Source organism: Chaetodon auriga, chromosome 3 (assembly GCF_051107435.1).
Source record: "Chaetodon auriga isolate fChaAug3 chromosome 3, fChaAug3.hap1, whole genome shotgun sequence".
NCBI classification, from domain to species: domain Eukaryota; kingdom Metazoa; phylum Chordata; class Actinopteri; order Chaetodontiformes; family Chaetodontidae; genus Chaetodon; species Chaetodon auriga.
In genome coordinates, this window is record NC_135076.1 from 4,391,238 (window position 1) to 4,410,192 (window position 18,955).

Sequence of the window (18,955 nt, forward strand, 5' to 3'; positions counted from 1 at the left end):
TTCCGTTAGCGTAAGCGATACGCGTTGCACAGTACTTGCACACTGTGGCACTTTTATCCACAACTTTCTTACCGCCTTCATAGGTCACCCTGAATGCAAAATGCTCCCACACACCAGACCTATATAACGCTGCTGGCGCATCCTCTAGCTCCGAGTCTTCTCCGCTCGCCATGTTCGCACCTCCTCTAAAACTGATTTCCCGCAACACACCCAAAGTTGCGCGCGAGTATGATTCGAACGGCACGCACGCGCACCGAACCGGGAAGGTCGACCCGAACGGTTCGGCTCGGTTTCATTAACCGTCCCATCCCTAGTGCATCCTCTATGTCCGGCCTAGGCGGCCCGCCTTCCTCACTTCCACTTGCCATGTTTGTACACGCTGCTCCTCCTTGCTTTGGTTTCGCTTCTTTGGCGCGAATGATAACCACGTGGTAACATACGGGCTACAATGCGCACGTCGAACGTCTGGTCACCAAAAAAACTTAAACCGTGGACACCGTACGGTTTACACATGCCCCGTGCCGTGAGAAGCAAAGCGTACGGTTCGGTTTGTCCACATAAACCGTACCATGCCTAGCACACACCAGCAGGTTTTTGCCAACTGTAGCGGGGACGTTGCCTTCAGAAATTCAATTCACGCCGCTCTTCTGTCCTCTGCGGCTGGGAGCCGATGGAGCGATTTGTGCTCGTCTTTACAGCCACCAACAGAACACTGTGTGTGGCAGCTCGACATGATTCCTAACAGGGTGCATTCGATAGCGACATCGCAGATCTGTGAGAAGGTAGCGTATCTGGTGGGTGGAGAGACGCCAATGAGAGGAGTAGGGGTGGTGGCTGGTGGCTGGTGGGTGGGAGCATGCAAATATCCGGACTTGTTACGCAACAGTACTCCCGGAACTCCAATGGCTCGGTTGGAAGGGTGCTTTCACAAATCCGTATCTTACTCAAAAAAGCACGGACGGTCTTATTTCACACTTTGTATGCGTGTGGTAGCACCACAGACACAAAATAACACCCCAAATCCCAGAAAAAGTCGGTTTTTCATAATATGGGACCTTTAAGTAAAGCTAGAAGAAAGAGGCTGAACATTTGCTAGAGATTTTCTTTGGCCTTTTGTGATCCAAAGCACGGCTGCATGAAAATCTTGGTAATTTCCAAGTTCCAACAGCCTGCAGTGTTTGAAACTGTGTATTTTTTCCATCAATATACAGAAGTTGTGGGTATATTCCACTGGTTCCTCATTTGACATGATCCAAAGGGACCATTTAGCATGCTTCAGTTTGCTAAAAGTAAAAGAGGTTTAGTAGGCAATTCTTCTGTGTCCCTGAACAAATAACAAAAAAACTGCTGACTTTTAAAGGCGGCCGACGAAGCAGTTTTTCCTCTGGCATCAACATGGCAGCTAACATGATTTTGCACAATGAATATGGATTTTCTAAGGCTCTTAAATACACAATACAAGAAAACAATTACGTTTTTTTTTTTTTTTTTGATCTATGCATTGTTTGATATATTTTACACCCTTCTTACATGTGACCAATGTTGACAACACGATATAAGACATGAGCCAAAATATACACTGAACTTATTCGATTTTTTCAAGATTTCTTTCTTTTTTACCCAAGGGTGCAGATGTATAGATTTTCCCGTCTTCAGCAAGATAATTGGTTGTGTGTGTGTGTGTGTGTGTGTGTGCGTGCGTGTGTGTGTGTGTGTTTGCGTGTGTGTGTGTGCATTTGAAAGACAGTTGCAACCTGAGAGGTGGCCTAGCACAGGAAATGAAATGACTTGTTTTGACTTGATTTTTTTCTTTGGCATCATCGAGTGTTTATGTCTGTGTTATTCTCTGTGTGCGTGTGTATGAGTTTGTGTGTGTGTGGTCACTATAGCAGGTATGGGGAGGTACGTGAAAAGCTGTGCTCACTACACCAAACACAGACACTGTTGCTTTGTGATTCATGAAACAGATGAGTGAAGTTGATTGGACTTGATGTGCCCAGGTTCACCTCAGTGTTTGTGTCATTTCCCCAATAGCAATGTAAATTTTATGGTGTTAATATTATGATTAACAGAGGAAGGTCAGTGAGAACAGCAAACATAATAGTAAACATACATACAGTATGGATCGCTGATTTTACCTGTTACCGATATCGCCTATACTTTTGTCAATATGGAAGCTTTTTGTGAATGTTGGACCAGAGTGCACCTGAAGGAAGATCTGACAGTCATTGGCAGTCAGAGGTCAGAGAGACCTCCGATTGGAAGAAAGGTCATGTGCACATAATAACGTTGTTACTGGCCAAGCCATTTTTTTCCTAAGGAGGCTGATGAAAGAGCAGAGAGGTATGTGGCTTTGTTGCAGCTTGTGCAGGTGGATGTGCTCCCCTCAGCCATGATTAGAGACATAAGTTGTTATCCAGTCTCCCTGCATATGTGTTATTATGTGTCAAAATGCTTTTCTTCTGATGGTGGTAAACATCTGCGCTTTAAATTAAAAGCATTACCAGAGTAAAACAACTATAGCACACAAGTGTGAAAGCAGAGCAGTAGTAGTAGAGAGAGGTTGGACAAATACGTTTTGAGTTGACTCAAACAAACCTTTTGTGAAAATAGTGTTCATGTGGATGTGTGTTCCTGTTGAGTGCAGTCGATATATTGAGAATCGAAGCATCAAAAAATCCTTTTAACCTTAACCCTAACCCTTCTATCTGCTGTGAAGATTGCAAAATATTCTCTTTTACTGTACAGTCTGATGGTGCAGCCATGTTTCTCATTAAAACCACTCCCCTGACTTCAAACAGAATTAGAACACATGATCATTGCGGGTGAATTTAGGTCTTCACTCCCAATTGTAGCAGGCAGATTTGTGCACAGGGATAGAGCAACCAAACAGCAAGAAAGAGGAAGAATCAGGTGTGTAAAGTTGGGTGACGAGAGTGTAGGGCAGGTTTGTACTGAGAATGCACAAAAATACAGGGCAGTGGATGACGAGCATGTCGGGTTAGTTTCAGGAATGAGAGGCTAGCGGCCAGAATGATGTCGGAGTGATGTTCTGACTTCATTAAAAAAAGAACAAATGAAAGTTCAATTTGGCACAGAATCCTTAATTGTGAAATTGTTCATCATGCTTTCTACAATAATGGTAATCCAACTAAGACAATAAAAATGCTACAGAAGCTGCTTTGTAACTTCTGCACCAACCGTACTGAAAATCAGGATTCATTTACTTGATATGAGCCTGATACTTGGATCCTGTTGTATCATATCCTCATTTCCATCTTCACTCTAAAGGCACTGTTCTTTGCTGCAGTACCTTATGGTGATGGTATATGTCAGGGTGTCATCTGCATACATCATGAATTCAGCGTCACTGCAAATTGATGGGAGATCATCCATGTATGTACTGAAAAGCCTTGTGCCAACCCCCAGCTAACCCACTTAGGCAGGATTAAATCTAGTTTTGGGTTGTTATAGAAACTTAATAGATTGCCAATTTGTGAACTAGTATTTAGTGGTTTACTGTGTCAAAAGCCTTGTACAGGCCCCCTCATTTATCTAGATTTGTTTTAATAACTATAAGGAAATAGCATCATGCTGCTTCAGTTGAATTGCTTCAGTTTTTTTTTTTTCTCCTGGAAACAAATTACATGGGGTGTGAAAGGGCCTTGGAATCAAGGTGTCCAATCAGTTGTTCTGCTACAACATTTTCAATGACCTTTGAGATGACGGAGAGTATGCTGATGAGTTTATAATTGCTTATCTCCTGTTCGTCTGCAGATATATGACCAGGTGTTGTTGTAGCTAGTTTCAAGGAACTGGGAAAAGTGCTCTCATGAACAGATTTGTGTATTTTCTGAGTTATAGGTGAAGTCAGGGGCGGGGCTTGTGAACTGGCAAGCCAGGCAGTTGCTTGGAGCCCCCGGCCACCAGTGGGGCCCCGGCCACTTATTTACAACAATGATTATTGATAGGCCTGGGCTTTCAGGGACCTCTGTTGGAGGTCTCTGAAAACCACTAATCTATTTTTTCCGTATTCATCTCAAATGTCCCAGAAATTGTGCATTTATGTGTGCAAAAACCAAATTTTTGCACAGGTGGGGTGGGGGGGCCTGAGATTTCTTGCAACGCTACTAGGTGAAGTTATAGTTTATTTGTTATTTATTTATTTATTATTATTTTCTTTTTAGAAATGTAGTATCAAGACCGTTCTGTCCCTACAGGATTTGTTAACCTTTGCCTCATTTACTGGTGTCACTGTCAAAGCAAATCTGCCCTAAACTGAAACTTGGGGAATTGTTCAGTTTTTGAGATGACTCATCTGTTTAAATGTCCACCAAATGCCCCCTTCAGTTTTGACTGAGGAAGCAAACCCTGGCCCGAAGTGTCAGAGTCTTTTTATGGTGACAAGCCACCCTGAACACCTCCATGTCACTACAGTACAGTACGAAAATGTAGCAGTTCATTCACTCATAAAAATGTTGCTTCTGGACATGATCCAGGAAAAAAAAAAGAAAAAAAAAAAAGATCTTTGTCACCACAGTGTTATGAGAATGTACTGTATGCATAAACAGAATTTCTAGGAGACCAGGTCATTACCTAGTAAAGCAAAAGGTTTTTACATGTATGTAAAGCGGAGTTACTGAATCAAACTGTAACAGACTATAAAATACTGAGAAAACCAGACTTCCTGACCCAAATAATATATTACTTATACTGTATATTGAATATATTACTTACTTATTAACATACTTTGCTCGGTGTGTGTATGTGTGTGCACATCTATCACTCATGTTGTGTTATCACATAAATCTGTTCACACAGTCACACTGTGTGTACTTGCATTCATTTTCGCACAAGTCCCCTGAACATAGATCATTAAATTTTTGGATGAAGACTTGGTTTCAGTTTAGGTTGAGAGAGATGCGGAAACACGACTGTGTGTGTGTGTGTGTGTGTGTGTGTGTGTGTGTGTGTGTGTGTAGGGTGGTTGGGGGGTGGGGGGAGGGTTGGATGTGTTTGTGGATGTTTTGACTGATACATGAACTCATATCCTAGTTTCAGGTTCTAACTTTCCCCTGTTATCATGTTTCTCTAATTACCTCCAGTTTGCTTGTGAAGCATGCTAAATTACCCATGATCCCTCTCTCACACACACACATAGAAAGTGGGAGCATAAGCTTCTTGTCTGTGTATCTGTATATCACACACTCCAGTTTGATCTATATCTCCTGCGGTCTTTGTTCTACTTTTCTCCCCATTATGTTTCTCCTGGTGCTGATGTTGTAAATGTCTGTATGTCTTGTTGTTTCATATCTGCCTGCCACTCATTGCCTGCCTTTCTGTCTGGGAAGTGTGTGTGTATACTGGAGAACGGCGTGTGTGCTTCAAAACTGAGCTGCGTCTAGCCACAATGTATCTCCGTGTACATGTGTGTAATCACATAATATTTTCCTTAAGGTGTCTCAGCTCATTGAAGTGTGTGTGTCTGTTTGCGCATAGGTGTGTATGTGTGTGAAAATAGTATATTTTTTGTTAGCTGACTAGACAACTTGTCATGTCAGTGTGTGTGTGTGCGTGTGTGTGTGTGTGTGTGTGTGTGTGTGTGTGCAGGTAAATAGGATTTCCTCAGTGTATGAAATCTGAAGGTGAGCTCATCCAGGTGGAACATTGACTCCTAAGCAGTGTGGAAAAAAACACAAAAACACACACTGGGGATGACAAACCGTCATGTTCTACATCACACATGCACACACACCGATGTACACACACTTTCATAAACAACAACAACAACACACACACACACACACGCATAGATTTTCTCTTGAAAATATCTCCTGTCTGGTTCTTTAATGCAAGAAATTTGGATTTATTTCAGTGTTTTTTCTGTTTTTTGTTTTTTTTTTTTTTTTTCAAACCTGTATTTTATTTAGGTTTTATACTGAGTAAGAGAACGGTTGTGCATTTTGTTCTATTTACATAGTTTTTTTTTAAACCGATATAATGCTTTCCTCCCTTAATTGATATTTTTATTTATTGCATAACAGTTGGCTGCCTTGCACAAATGTGACTTATTAAAGAAGATTGTAACACATGCTGCATCATGTTGCATTGCATCATTTGATACCATAAATCTCACCAGACAAGTGGTACTCAAGGTAGAGTAGTGAATGAATGATTGTGATAAATAGCTCCTTTTCTGGAGAGTTGATGCATGTCAACACTGGGAAATACAACAATGGCATATCTTGAAACTTTGATGTGTGTGTTCACATGCAGCCAGTGTGTGGAGTTGCAATGAAAATAATGTGTGGGAGATTTGACATGCAGGATAATCCACAGATGTGTGTTGCCTCTAACACTTCTGGCCCAAATCTTTCAGGAGCGTAAACATTTTTCTGACAAGCAACTAACCGGAAAACTAACCACAAATATGGCACACAAACTGCACAGAGGATCACTCATCATTACTAATTCTTAACCTTCACAAGATCATTCAAAATGTAGTTGAAGCATAGGTTAAAAAAAAAAAAAAATCCAGGCAATCAAAATATTCCTAATTTGTACTTCATGCTACTCAGGTATTGCACTGGATGACAAGAACACCAAGGTTGGACGATTGTGCAAATCCCATAAATTATGTCCAATGATGTTTGTCTTTCTAAACTTTTTAAAGATATTGCTTTCTACAATATTTGCATGGCATCTGTGATATGGTTAAAGATATGGTGAAGGGGATGTGGTTACAGACACACTACATACTCATCCCCATCCACCACCTTGACTTTCTGCCTTGCTCCATAAAGGCCTCTGTACTTCTTACAGTAGCACTGAGCATTGTCATTTAAAACCTTGCCAGAATATCCACTTTTATTCTGAACACCTGGGCCTTACAGTCTAAGTCTTATTGCTGCTGATGGTATGCATCCAAGTCTACGACTTTCCCAGAACGACCCCATCTCACTATCACGGAGTAGCTCTGGAGGGCACTCGGCATTATGGGTTGGGAATAAAATTAAACTGTTGGACAAACCTGTCACACTCGACCATAACCACAAAACATCTGTCAGCATGCATCCTGATAGACACTTTGCTTGTTAGCTGTTGAGCAATAGTACCTACTCTCATGCGCCATAAATAGATATTATGCTCCTCTTTAACTGATTGATGTGTGTGCATATGGGTAGAACACAAATGAAACGGTCCTTCTGCTTCCCTTCATCTTTTAATGTATTGCAGGAGACAAGAAAAAAAGTGAAAACAACTGAACTGAGAATATTTGGATTTCGTCTGAATGCTGATTGTTGCTTTGTTTCTGTGTTGCAGGGCACAGACTTTGGACTGAACCACACTCCTCCCAAGTATAACCACTACAGCCACTGCACTGCTACTCCTGCTTCCACTGCAGCACATGGCAGTCTGCTCACCTCAAAATGATGGCAACGCTCATCACTGACTGGCTTGTCTACCTTTTGAGAAGTGGAGCTTAAATATGGTATCTTTACTGTTTTTTTCTTCATTGCAGTGGTTGCTGAGAGGACCTTTTTGAGGAATATTTTCCATATTGTGAGGAATATTTCTCAGATTTTGTTTCACCAAGCTAGAGGAAATTGATGGCTGCTACATTTCCACCGGATTAGCAACCACGACCTTCAACTGCTCCGGAGTTACCCACTTGCTTATGCCTGTGAGTGAATGTGATTTTAGTGTGATTGTGTGGTTGTGTTTGCATCTGCATGGCGTACGTGAGAGATAGAAAATAAGGATTTTCTTACTTTGCAAAGACAAGAGTGGACAGAAAGAAGTTGAAAACAAGGAGTAGCAGCTATGTCCCAGTGGAGGCACCATTCGAGGACTGGGTGTCGGCTACTTCAGACTGCCAAGAGCAGGAAAAGGATGATGGCATATGTAGGGCTTGAAGGTTCCTTAAGCGCCGGCTGGTGGGTGTCCTCTCTAATATGGCTGGGGCTGCTGCTGCTGCAGGCATCTCTGGCTGCCGTATCAGCTCAGAAACTCGATGAGAATGACCCGGTGGTCACCACCACTAATGGCAAGCTGCGAGGCGTTAAGAAGGAGCTCAACAATGAGATCCTGGGTCCTGTCGTGCAGTTTCTGGGTGTCCCGTATGCTGCTCCACCCACTGGCGAGCGTCGCTTTCAGCCACCTGAGCCACCAGCATCATGGCCGGAGATCCGCAATGCCACACACTTTGCCCCAGTTTGCCCTCAGAGCATCGTGGAGGGCCGCCTGCCGGATGTGATGCTGCCAGTGTGGTTCACCAACAGCATTGATGTGGTGTCCTCCTACGTCCAGGACCAGAGCGAGGACTGCCTCTATCTCAACATCTACGTCCCCACTGAGGATGGTGAGTTAGCCTGCGGGCTCAGGGCAGGATGACTGTGGGGACAGTGGGCGGGGGGGGGGGGGGGGATTGAACCCACAGCCTTCTGGTAGAGAGAAGAGTACATTGTCGGGGTGTGTGTTATCTATGTGAGAGTGCATTTCTGTCTGTCCCTGTCAGTCTGTCAGTAGCGGGAAAGCATGACCTTGTGCATGTTTAATGTGCATGACACTGCTTATAGTACATGAGTGTGTGAAAGTGGTTTTGTGGAAGAGAGAACAATATGCATGCGTGTACAGATGAGTGTGGCACATCCATTGAGGCCAATTGAACCACTTTTCATTCCATTCCATAGCTGCCTCAACCTCCTTCTTTCCATTTTCCATACTTTCTCTCCTCCTCCTCCTCCTCCTCTTCCTCCTCCTAGATAATCCTCTAACTCCTTCTCCTCTTATCCCCTGCTCCTTTTTCTCCTCCTGGCCTTATTCCTCCTCCTCCGAAGACTCCATCCTCTCCGTCATGTCTATAGCTCATTGTGCTCAGCTACAATGGCTACAGTTCATTAAACAAGACAGTCGTCAAGATCATCACCGATTGATTTGGCTGACTGGCTGAATGACTGGCTGGCCGACTGGTAGACTGAATACTGCGCTGATTGAGCCGGTGTGATGCTGTGATTCATTCTTCCCCTCCGTCTTTATGTCTCCCTTTCCCTCCTCTTCCTTCTTTTTCAGTCAGTCAGCTTTGTGTGTGTGTGTGTGTGTGTGTGTGTGTGTGTGCGTGTGTGTGTGTGTGTGTGTGGATGTGTGTGCGTGTGTGTGCATGCCAGCTCCTGTGTGCATTGCGCGTCCAGGGGCTCCATGTTATTCTTTAGTCTTTTATTCATTTTACAGTCAAAAGAATATCCAAGGAATGTGCCAGGAAACCGGGCAAGAAAATATGTAGACAAGGAGGTATGTATGATCTGAACGCAACCTATACAATGCCACAGACAGAAGAAACACCCTGAAAATGCGAAGAAAAAAAAGAACAACGGCGTGGTTCAGCAGAGAGCAATTGTGGGATCAAGATCTACGAATTATTCAGGTCCACAATTCAGGGAATCTGCAGGTTTTTAGAATGCTAAATTTAAGAGACAGGACCCTTTTGAACACTACCTACAAGTGAATTTAAGTTTTAAAAACCAAAGTGGGAACAACCAAGCTGTCAGAAGCAGTCTTCCTCGGACTGAACATAGCTAATGCATTTGAAGTGAACAGAGCAGGAAAGACGTTTTCAGATTTGTCACACTTGGTAAGGAATCCTGCAGATAGCAGCAATAACATGTTTGCAACTCAAACCCTGAATTAGCTGTGTAATTTGTAGACCTTGTGATGGGGGCATAACGGTGAGGTCTTGTTGCACCACACACACTGGTTCATTGATGTGCGCTCGCATTGGTGAGCAAGGTTGGACGATTTGATTGGCTGCCAGATCTGGGGTCAAAAGGTGTGTAGCAATCATGGTTGATGTGTGCGGAGATAGCAGCATATTAGATCAGGCACACGGTCACAAACACACATACACACACTCACGGTGATGTGGTTGTATGCAGTGTTAAACAAGATGAGCTCAGGCTGGACCTTGACTGTGTAATCTCCATTAAAAGAAAGCAGAGCTGTGTTCAGGTTGGCTCAGGCTACTGTATCAAGCACTGTTTCATCAAGATAATGTCCTCCTCCTCCTCCTCCTCCTCCTCCTCCTCCTCCTCCCTCTCCTCCTCTCTGTCTTTCTCTCCCTGTCTCTCAGCCTGTCCCTCCCTGGATGTGCGCATGTTCTTGTGTGTACTCTATGTTTGTGCGCAAGTGTGTGTGTGTTTGTGTGTGTGTGTGTGTGTGTGTATTAGTATGAAAGAGTGAGAGAGACTGATGCTGACAGTGTCCTTGATAAGGTCTGGGTGTTAATGTCACTGTTTTGGCAGCAGCCTGCGTTATCACTTAGTGTACATTCCTCCTCTTCGTACTACACAGAATCATGTAAACATTAACCTCGCTGCTCTTCGTACTTCTGTCCTCTCCTCATACGTGTTGCACACACAGAGGAGAAATGCATTTAAACTGGGAGATTATAGAAGCTTACATATTAGTCACACAACGTGGAGAATCATCATTATAAAACCAGGACCCAGACAATCTTGTGGATTTTTTTTTTTTTCATTCTGTGGAATGGAGAGATTAGGTTTAGAAAACAATATATCTTGCACAAAAAAGAGAACATTGTGGATCTGTGGCCTTTCTGCTTTGCTTGGATTTGTTTTTTTTTTTGGCTTGTGTTGACTAGCTGCTGGCTCTGCATAGAGCAAAAATGACTTTTTTTTTCGTGAAATGTCAGGGATCCTCTTAACTTTATGTACAGCACTGTCACAGTGTGCGCTTCATTAGGCAAAGCTCGATGCAGTTGTTCTTCTCTTCTATATATCGGTCCACAGGTAATTAAAGTGTACATGCATTAATTTAGAATGAGTGCGTGAAGGGCATTGTTTTTGTATGCTACGTATGTAATGTGAACAGTCATCTCTGTATGTTCCTCAAATTTAAGTGTGAAATGTACCAGTCATTTGTATTATGGGATTTAGTGTCAAAAGTCTACTGGAAATTATGCCTTTACCTCTGCTTTTTACAAACTGCTCTGTCAGAAGACTCATTTCAGCTAATTTGTGTGCAAATAGAAGCTTAATAGAATTATTACAGACAGATTACAAATTAAAGGACCTGAGTAAGAGAAACACAATGAGCGCAAATGCTTCGAGGGCACTAAATGGTTTGGAGTATGAAAACTGATTGGATAGGCTATGACCTTCACAGTCACTGGGGTTCATATTAGTCAAATCAAATTTTAGACTTGTGAAAAATAGAAGTAATAAAAAAACCTTTTATTTGACTTTTACTTCTATTTGCAGACTTCAAAATAAGTGCTATTCTTTTGGGCTTAAAATGCCAGACCCTGGGGGTTCTCTCAGGCTCGTTAAGCTTGTCAGGGTCTTAGATGGCTGCAGTACAGAGACAGAGGTGGTCACACATGTCCTGAGAGATCTTTTGGAATGGCAGTACGATACAGCGCTGGTCAGTATGAACGCCTTACCTCATCCGGAGCAGCTGTTTTCAGAAAGAGGTTGTTTTAGCGTATCAGTTGCAGCTTCTGCTTTCTTGTAAGCCGTTACCTAAAGGGCACACTCTTGATAAGATGTTACACCTGATACACCTGAACAGGATAACTTCCACACCTTGTCTAAGAACAAGTTGATGCTTTAAATGATCAATAGGGAGCTGGCCGGGTGAGTCCCTCCAAGCAGATGGTCACAATCCTGATATCTAGTTAGAAACAAAAGGCCAGTGGGGAAGAAAATAATGTTGATATATATACAGTATATATATTTATGAATGAAGTCATTTTCTGTGCCAGCCCATTATAACCAATAATTACACCCTCATTGGATTTCACACCTCACTATTTGCTTCCATTGCCAACTTTCGGTCCTAATACAGGAAGCACTGTGCCTTAATTAGATTAGATTAGATTAGATTGAACTTTATTGATTTAAATAAAGCACAGCGGGATTCATTTGAATAAAACTTTATTTAAATATAGCACAGCAGAAATTAACAGGTCGGGCTGCTGGATGGGTGTGTTTTATGTCAGGCTTTCATCCAGGAGACTTGAGTTTGTGTCCTCTTACAGACCTGTAATTACATTTGCCTTTTCATTGACTGTGGCAAGAATTTATCTATTCATATAACCACATTTTTTATTTAATGAAACATATCTTGCCCAACTCCGTCTTCACTATAGCTTGTCATATTTAGTGCAGTTGGTATGCACAAATGTAGCCAACAAGAATTTTCAAGATGTTGCCCTTGTACTGGAAAGTACTGATGTTCTTTGAGGAATGTATCTTATACCACAAACATCTCATATAAGCCTACACTTTTTCTAATGCGTTTCCAGCCAAGCAATATACTGTGGCTCAAAGATTTCATCAATATTTCTCTAGAATCATAAAAGGCTTATCATGTGAACATCCCAGTGAAGATCTGCAGAAACAATATGGTGTAATTGAGTCACTACCCAAGGGCTCTTATAGAGACGAAAGGGGTCCGTAAGTGCATCTATTGAGGTATTCACTGAGTGTGTGTATTGGCTAATGTAATGTTCAGTGGGTGCAGACTACAGCAGTAACAACATACAGCATTATAGAGGTTTCCTTTACAGATGCAGAACCCATTTCTGATGATACTCTCAGCAGTTCTGTCATTATCACTGTAGCACAGTGTAGTCAGTGGTGCATGGTGAGTGGACAGATCATGGTGAGTGACTGGGCAATTTCATGGCTAGATGTGACACATCTATTTGGTAGCAGTGTTGGATAGGAAAAAATAGACAATTAGTCATCGTGGAGACTCAAATCAGTCATGATCAGTCAAATCAGCCGTGTTCTGTCTTTTTAAAAGTGGCACACAACACTGCGACTCTTTTGTGATGAAGAGAACAATTAAGAGTTGATGCAGTACGACAGTAGAAAAGCTTTTTTCTTGGCGTCCTTGAGCTACAGATGCAGAATCATCATGAGGGAATTTGAAGAACTTCAGATTTTGTTTGCTCGGGCAGAAATTCTGAAGCTCTGTTAACAATGCTCCCATAGATTTAAAGATCCATTGATCAGTTACTGACAAGGTTGAGCAATTATTTAGACAGAGCCACAGAGACCTGGTGGTGGCCCACTTGCAATACAATCCCTAATATTTTAGCTTTTGCCAGCGTGTCCCTCTGCACACTAATCAGGCCTTAGTTCACGAGCTCAAGAAAAAGAACGATAAAGGGGGCAACAGGAAGAGACCCAGATGTGGGCAGTGATGAAGAGCCGTCAGAAAAGAGTAATATTAGAGTAAGAAGGACGAAGACAAAGTGAGACCAAACAATAGAGCAGGCGTGAAAGTGAGTGAGGCAGAGTGTAATTGCTGTGGGACTCATCTCTTTGTCCTCATAAGGACTATTGTACTGTCCTGTGCCATGCTGGTTCAAAGAAGTCTTCTGTGGTTAAAAGTAGTGTTTTTGATGTGTCTGGGATGTAGTACAGTCATTAAGTTATCACATGCTGGGATAGCGGTCTCTGTAATGAGATCAGAGGTGGCAGCGCTGCGGTTGGTCTTCTCTCCCTGCAGCATGCATTCCCAATTCATTTTTAAAATTGAAGTAAGTGCAGTCGAGGCTCACTTCTCACCGATGACAGCTAAGTGAACACAAAAAGTTGAAGATAACAAAGTCTGAGTGACACAGAAACATGCTTGAAAGGAGAAAAAGAGGCATTGATGTTTTAAGATCATACAGACAAGCATATTTGTGAAAATCAAATCTGCTGCAAATCTGTCGTGGCTCTTGTGGATCTCCATATTTTATGTAAGGACGATACTGGAACTACAAAATGCTGTAATTTGTAGCTGTGTATGAAAAAAAAGCACCAGCTTGTTTGAATGGCATTCTGTAGCTGGTTGGTAGCAATGAAAAAAATACATTTACAGGTTTAATACATAAATACTTTTACATTTTTTATTATAAAAACAGTAGCTTTTCAAGTTTAGTATTGATAAAGACACTCTCCTACACTCTGGAATATACACTGAGAACTTATATTTTTAGATGATGGAGAAAAAGATGGAGCAAAAAACCAGTAATATGTGCCAATAACATCATTTTCTCCACCACCTGCAACAGTGTGACACAGTTAAATAAGCTCATGATTTGTGATCAGCTCTTTCATGTTGTCACAACATTTCTTGAATCAGAATTACGGCCCAGAATCTGTGGAGCTGCCATTAAATGATTCTTTGACATATTTTCATCCAAATGATAGATTTTAGATTTTTTCATTGAAATGTTATTGAGACAAAATTGTTGTAAATTGCTTTGTATTCTTGCAACTGAACATCCTCAGGTTATGGACTATTGGCTGAAAGAAAACAACAACAACAAAAAGATATCTGATGACGTCAACAAGGACTCTGGGAAAAGCTGATGGGCATTATCATTATTTTCTGACATTTTGTAGACCAAACACTTACTCAGCAGTCAAAATGACAAAATGATCTGCAGACTAATCAATAATGAAAGTAGTTAGTTTCAGCCCTTGTTTGCACGTAAACTTTTTGGAAAACTGTTGTTGCTGTTGATCTAGCAGAGTGACAACACAACCAATTACATTTCCCACAAACACATAATTGAGAAAAGAAATTAGAACTCTTTAAATGTCATTTCTTAGAGACAGGGGTGTCTAATACCTGGTCACAATTCTAAGTAGCCCCTGTGGTGCATTCTGCATTTTCTGACCTTTTTCTCTCTGCCTTGCGCGTTCTGGGCTCTTACTATTGCTTGTGTCCACCTAAACCCACAGCTGACTGCAGGCATGCTCATGCCTCAACTCTGCAGGTTGTCAAAAGGCATTATAAGTAACAGAAAAACACAAGCTGATGCACAAGTGCATGTGAGAGGGTGAAGGAAAGTTCACTTAAATCACGACACTAACGGAACAGCAAATATATTAAAGCATCACAAACTGGTAATATCAAGAGCGAGAATGTCTGAGTTGTTTTCTTTAACGGTTGAGCAGCTTGTTGTGAGGCTGTTCTTTGCTGGGCAGGTTTTCTTTTTTCTTTTTTTTTATCTTGTTGTCGCTTCAGTGTCTTCAATTCTCACAGCAGCTAGTGACAAAATTCAGTCCCACCAAAGATGGACTGCTTTTCTGAAAACAAGCCTTTAGTCACATGGGTCTATGAACACGTTATATCCATTAGGACTAGCAATGCTGGATCGGATCCAAGCAAAGTCTGAAAAAGTGGAGGTTTTCTCAGAGTAAAGGATTCAATTTGGAATCAGTGTGGAACAGTTCACCAGTGTATAGAGAAGCTTGAAGGTTCATATCATTAGAATGTTACTAATGTAGGTATCTGTCAACAGTCATGAATGAATCCAAGCTATTATGAACTCTACAAGCTTCCAGAGAAATTTGGGAAATTTGTTTTCCTGAATACACGTGGATCATTCAGACCCTCTAGACACTGGTATTAGACACAGCCGCAAGATCTGTGGCAGGAAAACTAAACCTGATCCAGTTGGACAGAGCGTAATTTGGACCCCGGACTCTGAATCAGGGAGGCTTCGTGAAAGCTTCTGTTCTCCAGTGTAAAACAATGACACCCTGCCTTTTGCCTGTGCAACACTTGCCTGCACTGCCTATGCTAGCTGCTGGCTCTTACAGCACACTGCTTGCGTGCTTCATGGAATCCACTGCTCACCCTTCAACGCTGTCAGACCTGCTGAAAAAAAGGGAAGAAACCTCTCTTTAAGGAGTCTCTGCGGTGGGTTGGAAGTCCCTTTATGTTTACTTTATGTTGAATTAAGGACCTAGCTTTTAAAACCCAAACTAGGACATTTAACTGCAAACTAGGCCATTTCCCAGCGCGTGTACAAGCTGTTTAATATCTCAAATAGTTCCGGATATATTTCAACATGTTGCATTATTCTGAAATTTCTCTGTGCTGTCTCCACTCCAGAGGGGTTTAGAATAGAAGCTCCATTGTAGATGTGAATTTCGTCAAGATGCAGGCAACTTCACAGGCAGTGAATTTTTCAGTTTTCTGTCACAGCTCCCCCTCTCCCTCATGTCTTTCTTCTCCCTTTGTCTCTTCCTCTCTGTCCATCTTGATGTCCCTCTGCACAGGTTGGCCTTTTCCCTCGCGTCTGTCTCTGCCTCTCTATCCGTCCTGACCTATTCACCCTCCCACATCTCACTTTCCCTCTGTCCTTTTTTTCTTGTCTTTTTCTCTCTTATTCCTCGGGCCTTGTCCCAGTTTTGTAGTTGTTGAAGGAGGATCCTGTGGGAGGTGGTGCACATGCATACGCACAAAGACTCGCAAACAGAGTGGAGGAAATGGAAAGCAGGAACAGGCATGGCCCTTCTTGTGTTTGGGTCTCCCCTGAGGGGCTCTGTCACCTCCACTCACAACTTAACTTCTCCACGCTGGTTTTTCGTCTTGTGTGTGTGTGTGTGTGTGTGTGTGTGTGTGTGTGTGTGTGTGTGTGCTTGTGTATTTGTGTGTATGTGTCTACATGGATCCATGGATTTAGGTGTATGTGTATGCATCAGAAGCAGTTCTGTCCTTTCTGACAGGGTTTGGTCAGAGCCTGGCTGACTGTCTGTGCCTGCTGCTGGGCAGGTGGTGGACCTGCGATTCTCAGCACAGCCCCATGCTGATTCTGGGTTGATTCTGAACCCATAATTTAGAAGCAGAGAGAGAGAGAGAGGGCCAAATCCTCACACTGCAGTTTTCTTTTTGTAGTCTGCAGTTTTGGCATCAAAGACGTGATAATAGTGCATGTGTCCTATACCAGGACAAATCCAGATGATACGGAGATGAACATAGTGAATGATGAACGATAGTGACGGGGAGATAATACGGGTAATTTATTGAAGTATAATGAAAATCACACTTGAATTGATCAATCAGTCAATCAATGTTTAGCTTGAAAGTTGAGCCTTGACCTGGGGAATAGTAGTTTGACTCAAGGTGTTCTTACTAGTTTTTATGTTTTTCTCCAAAGCTTTCACCTGCACCTTAATCAACATAATTATGGAGTTTTCTCAGTTGCCATCAAGATGACATGACCTAAGTATGGCCCTTCAGTCACATGATAACAGGTAGTTGCGTGCAAAAATCAGACTTGTTTGAATTTCTAGTAGGATTGTTAATTATCAGTAAATTAGTTTTTAGTTAACACCCCAGTATGGCCAGATATTGTAGATTATTATATATATATATTGTATTTACAGGAAGTACAGACTCGAAATATGTGCATATCTTTTCACGAAACTGTCAGAGTGTGTTTAGTCTCTTATGATCTTGATCGAAGCAACATCTGCATTTCCTATGTCCTAACAACCACATTAACATGGGCATTAACGTGTGTGTGTGTGTGTGTGTGTGTGTGTGTGTGTGTTGGTATGCACCCTGTTTGCAATAGCAGCTGTTATTTAAGCACACCCTCTCTGGGTGTGCTAGCAATAATTACTAGCAGGATGGTGATGTCACGCACCTGAGGTTGCTGCTTGTTACGGCAAGTTTTCATCTGGATGAGTGTTTACACAGGTGTTTTTTTTTTGGTGGAATTAATTTTGGAGAATCTGTGATGCTAATAATTATGAGCATGAAAAAGTGTCACACACTCTTCATATGCATTTCTCTTTTATGAGGACAACGTTTCAGCCCTCAGGCCTTCCTCCACATCAACAATCATAATCCTAATAAAAGAGAAATGCATATTGAGCGTGCAATACTTTTTCTGTCTCTCGTGTCTGCTTCCAGTGATCATGACCACACGACAACCCTCGCTGCGTATTACTTTTCTATTATATGGTCATAATTACAACATGAGACTAAAGTGAGTCCTTTGAGTCAGGGTAACAAGACCTAGAGAGGATTAGGGGTCGATTGAAGGGGTCAGGATTGCATTAACATGACAAAGCCCCACTAGAGGCCGTGACATCTCTTTCACCAGATAATACTAAACAAGTTTAACAATATACAGCTGATTCTGCTACTGCTAAAGACCCCTACCCCATGCACACGCACACGCACACGCACACACACACTACTCAACAACGTATTATCTGACTTTCTTCTGCTATAAAGCATATTGAAAGCTCTCACATCCTGTTTAACAGCTTGAACCCATGACCAGCAGGTGATATGGTTAAAGTCACCATGACAGCTTCATTTTCTGCATTAATCGATCGATGTGTTAGGTCTGTCAAATGACGGTCAAGTGCTGTCTAAAACACCACTAAAAATTCACACTACACGAGTCCGAATACAGGTTTTAATCTGCAGTTTTACTGCTTTGTTATGTCTAAATAAAGCTCCATGTGTTGTGTGTGAGAGTTACATTCAGAGAGAAGTACTGAATAATTGCTGTTTTCATCAAAACAAACTGCTTTCCAAACACAGATTAGAGTAAATCAAATTATTAAACAAAGCAAAGAAACTAATTTTGAGTACACGATGGGGGAAAAAAGGTAAATAAGATCCAAAGCTGACTTGAATATGATCTGGTTAATAATGGAGAATGTGACTTGGCAGAATCTCTCTGCACTGCTAAGAACACAGAGCAGAACCAGATATTTTGCAAGAAAAATGTTTAATGTGCCAACATTTTAGATGTGCGCTCTCTGAAAGTTGATAACAGTCAAGTCTACATACATCTGATACATCTGTAAGTATCTGGCTGTCCAGAATTATGGCTCATGTAGAAATTATGCCCATATTGGATGATTCCATACCTCTGAATTTACATCCAATTCCAACATTAAGTTCCATCACTGGAAGTATAGTGTCCCTGCTCTATCGAGGCAGAAAGTGAGGATGTGGACGTCAGGGTCGTGAATGGGTGTGGGGTGAGTCAGACTTTCATGCAAAAGTCCAAAGTCACAGACCTGCTGTAAGTTTGCCCTTTTATTCAACTCCATTTACAGATCACTAAAAATGGAAAAGGTCATAAAGCACTGTGTTTATAACAAATAAGGAAATGTGT

General features: G+C 41.9%; 1 protein-coding gene across 3 annotated transcripts in view; it reads left to right on the forward strand.

Annotated features, from left to right (window-relative positions):
- nlgn1 (neuroligin 1) overlaps nt 1-18,955 on the forward strand; it is a 322,900-nt gene that overhangs the window by 30,643 nt on the left and 273,302 nt on the right. For 2 of the 3 annotated variants that reach the window (XM_076723102.1, XM_076723111.1), the window contains exon 2: nt 7,324-8,362. In XM_076723102.1, coding sequence (XP_076579217.1) covers nt 7,825-8,362 — 538 coding nt within the window. In that variant the 5' untranslated portion in view covers nt 7,324-7,824. Of the gene's footprint in view, nt 1-7,323; nt 8,363-9,231; nt 9,292-18,955 lie in introns of all 3 variants that reach the window. The other variant, XM_076723093.1, reaches the window with a different exon arrangement.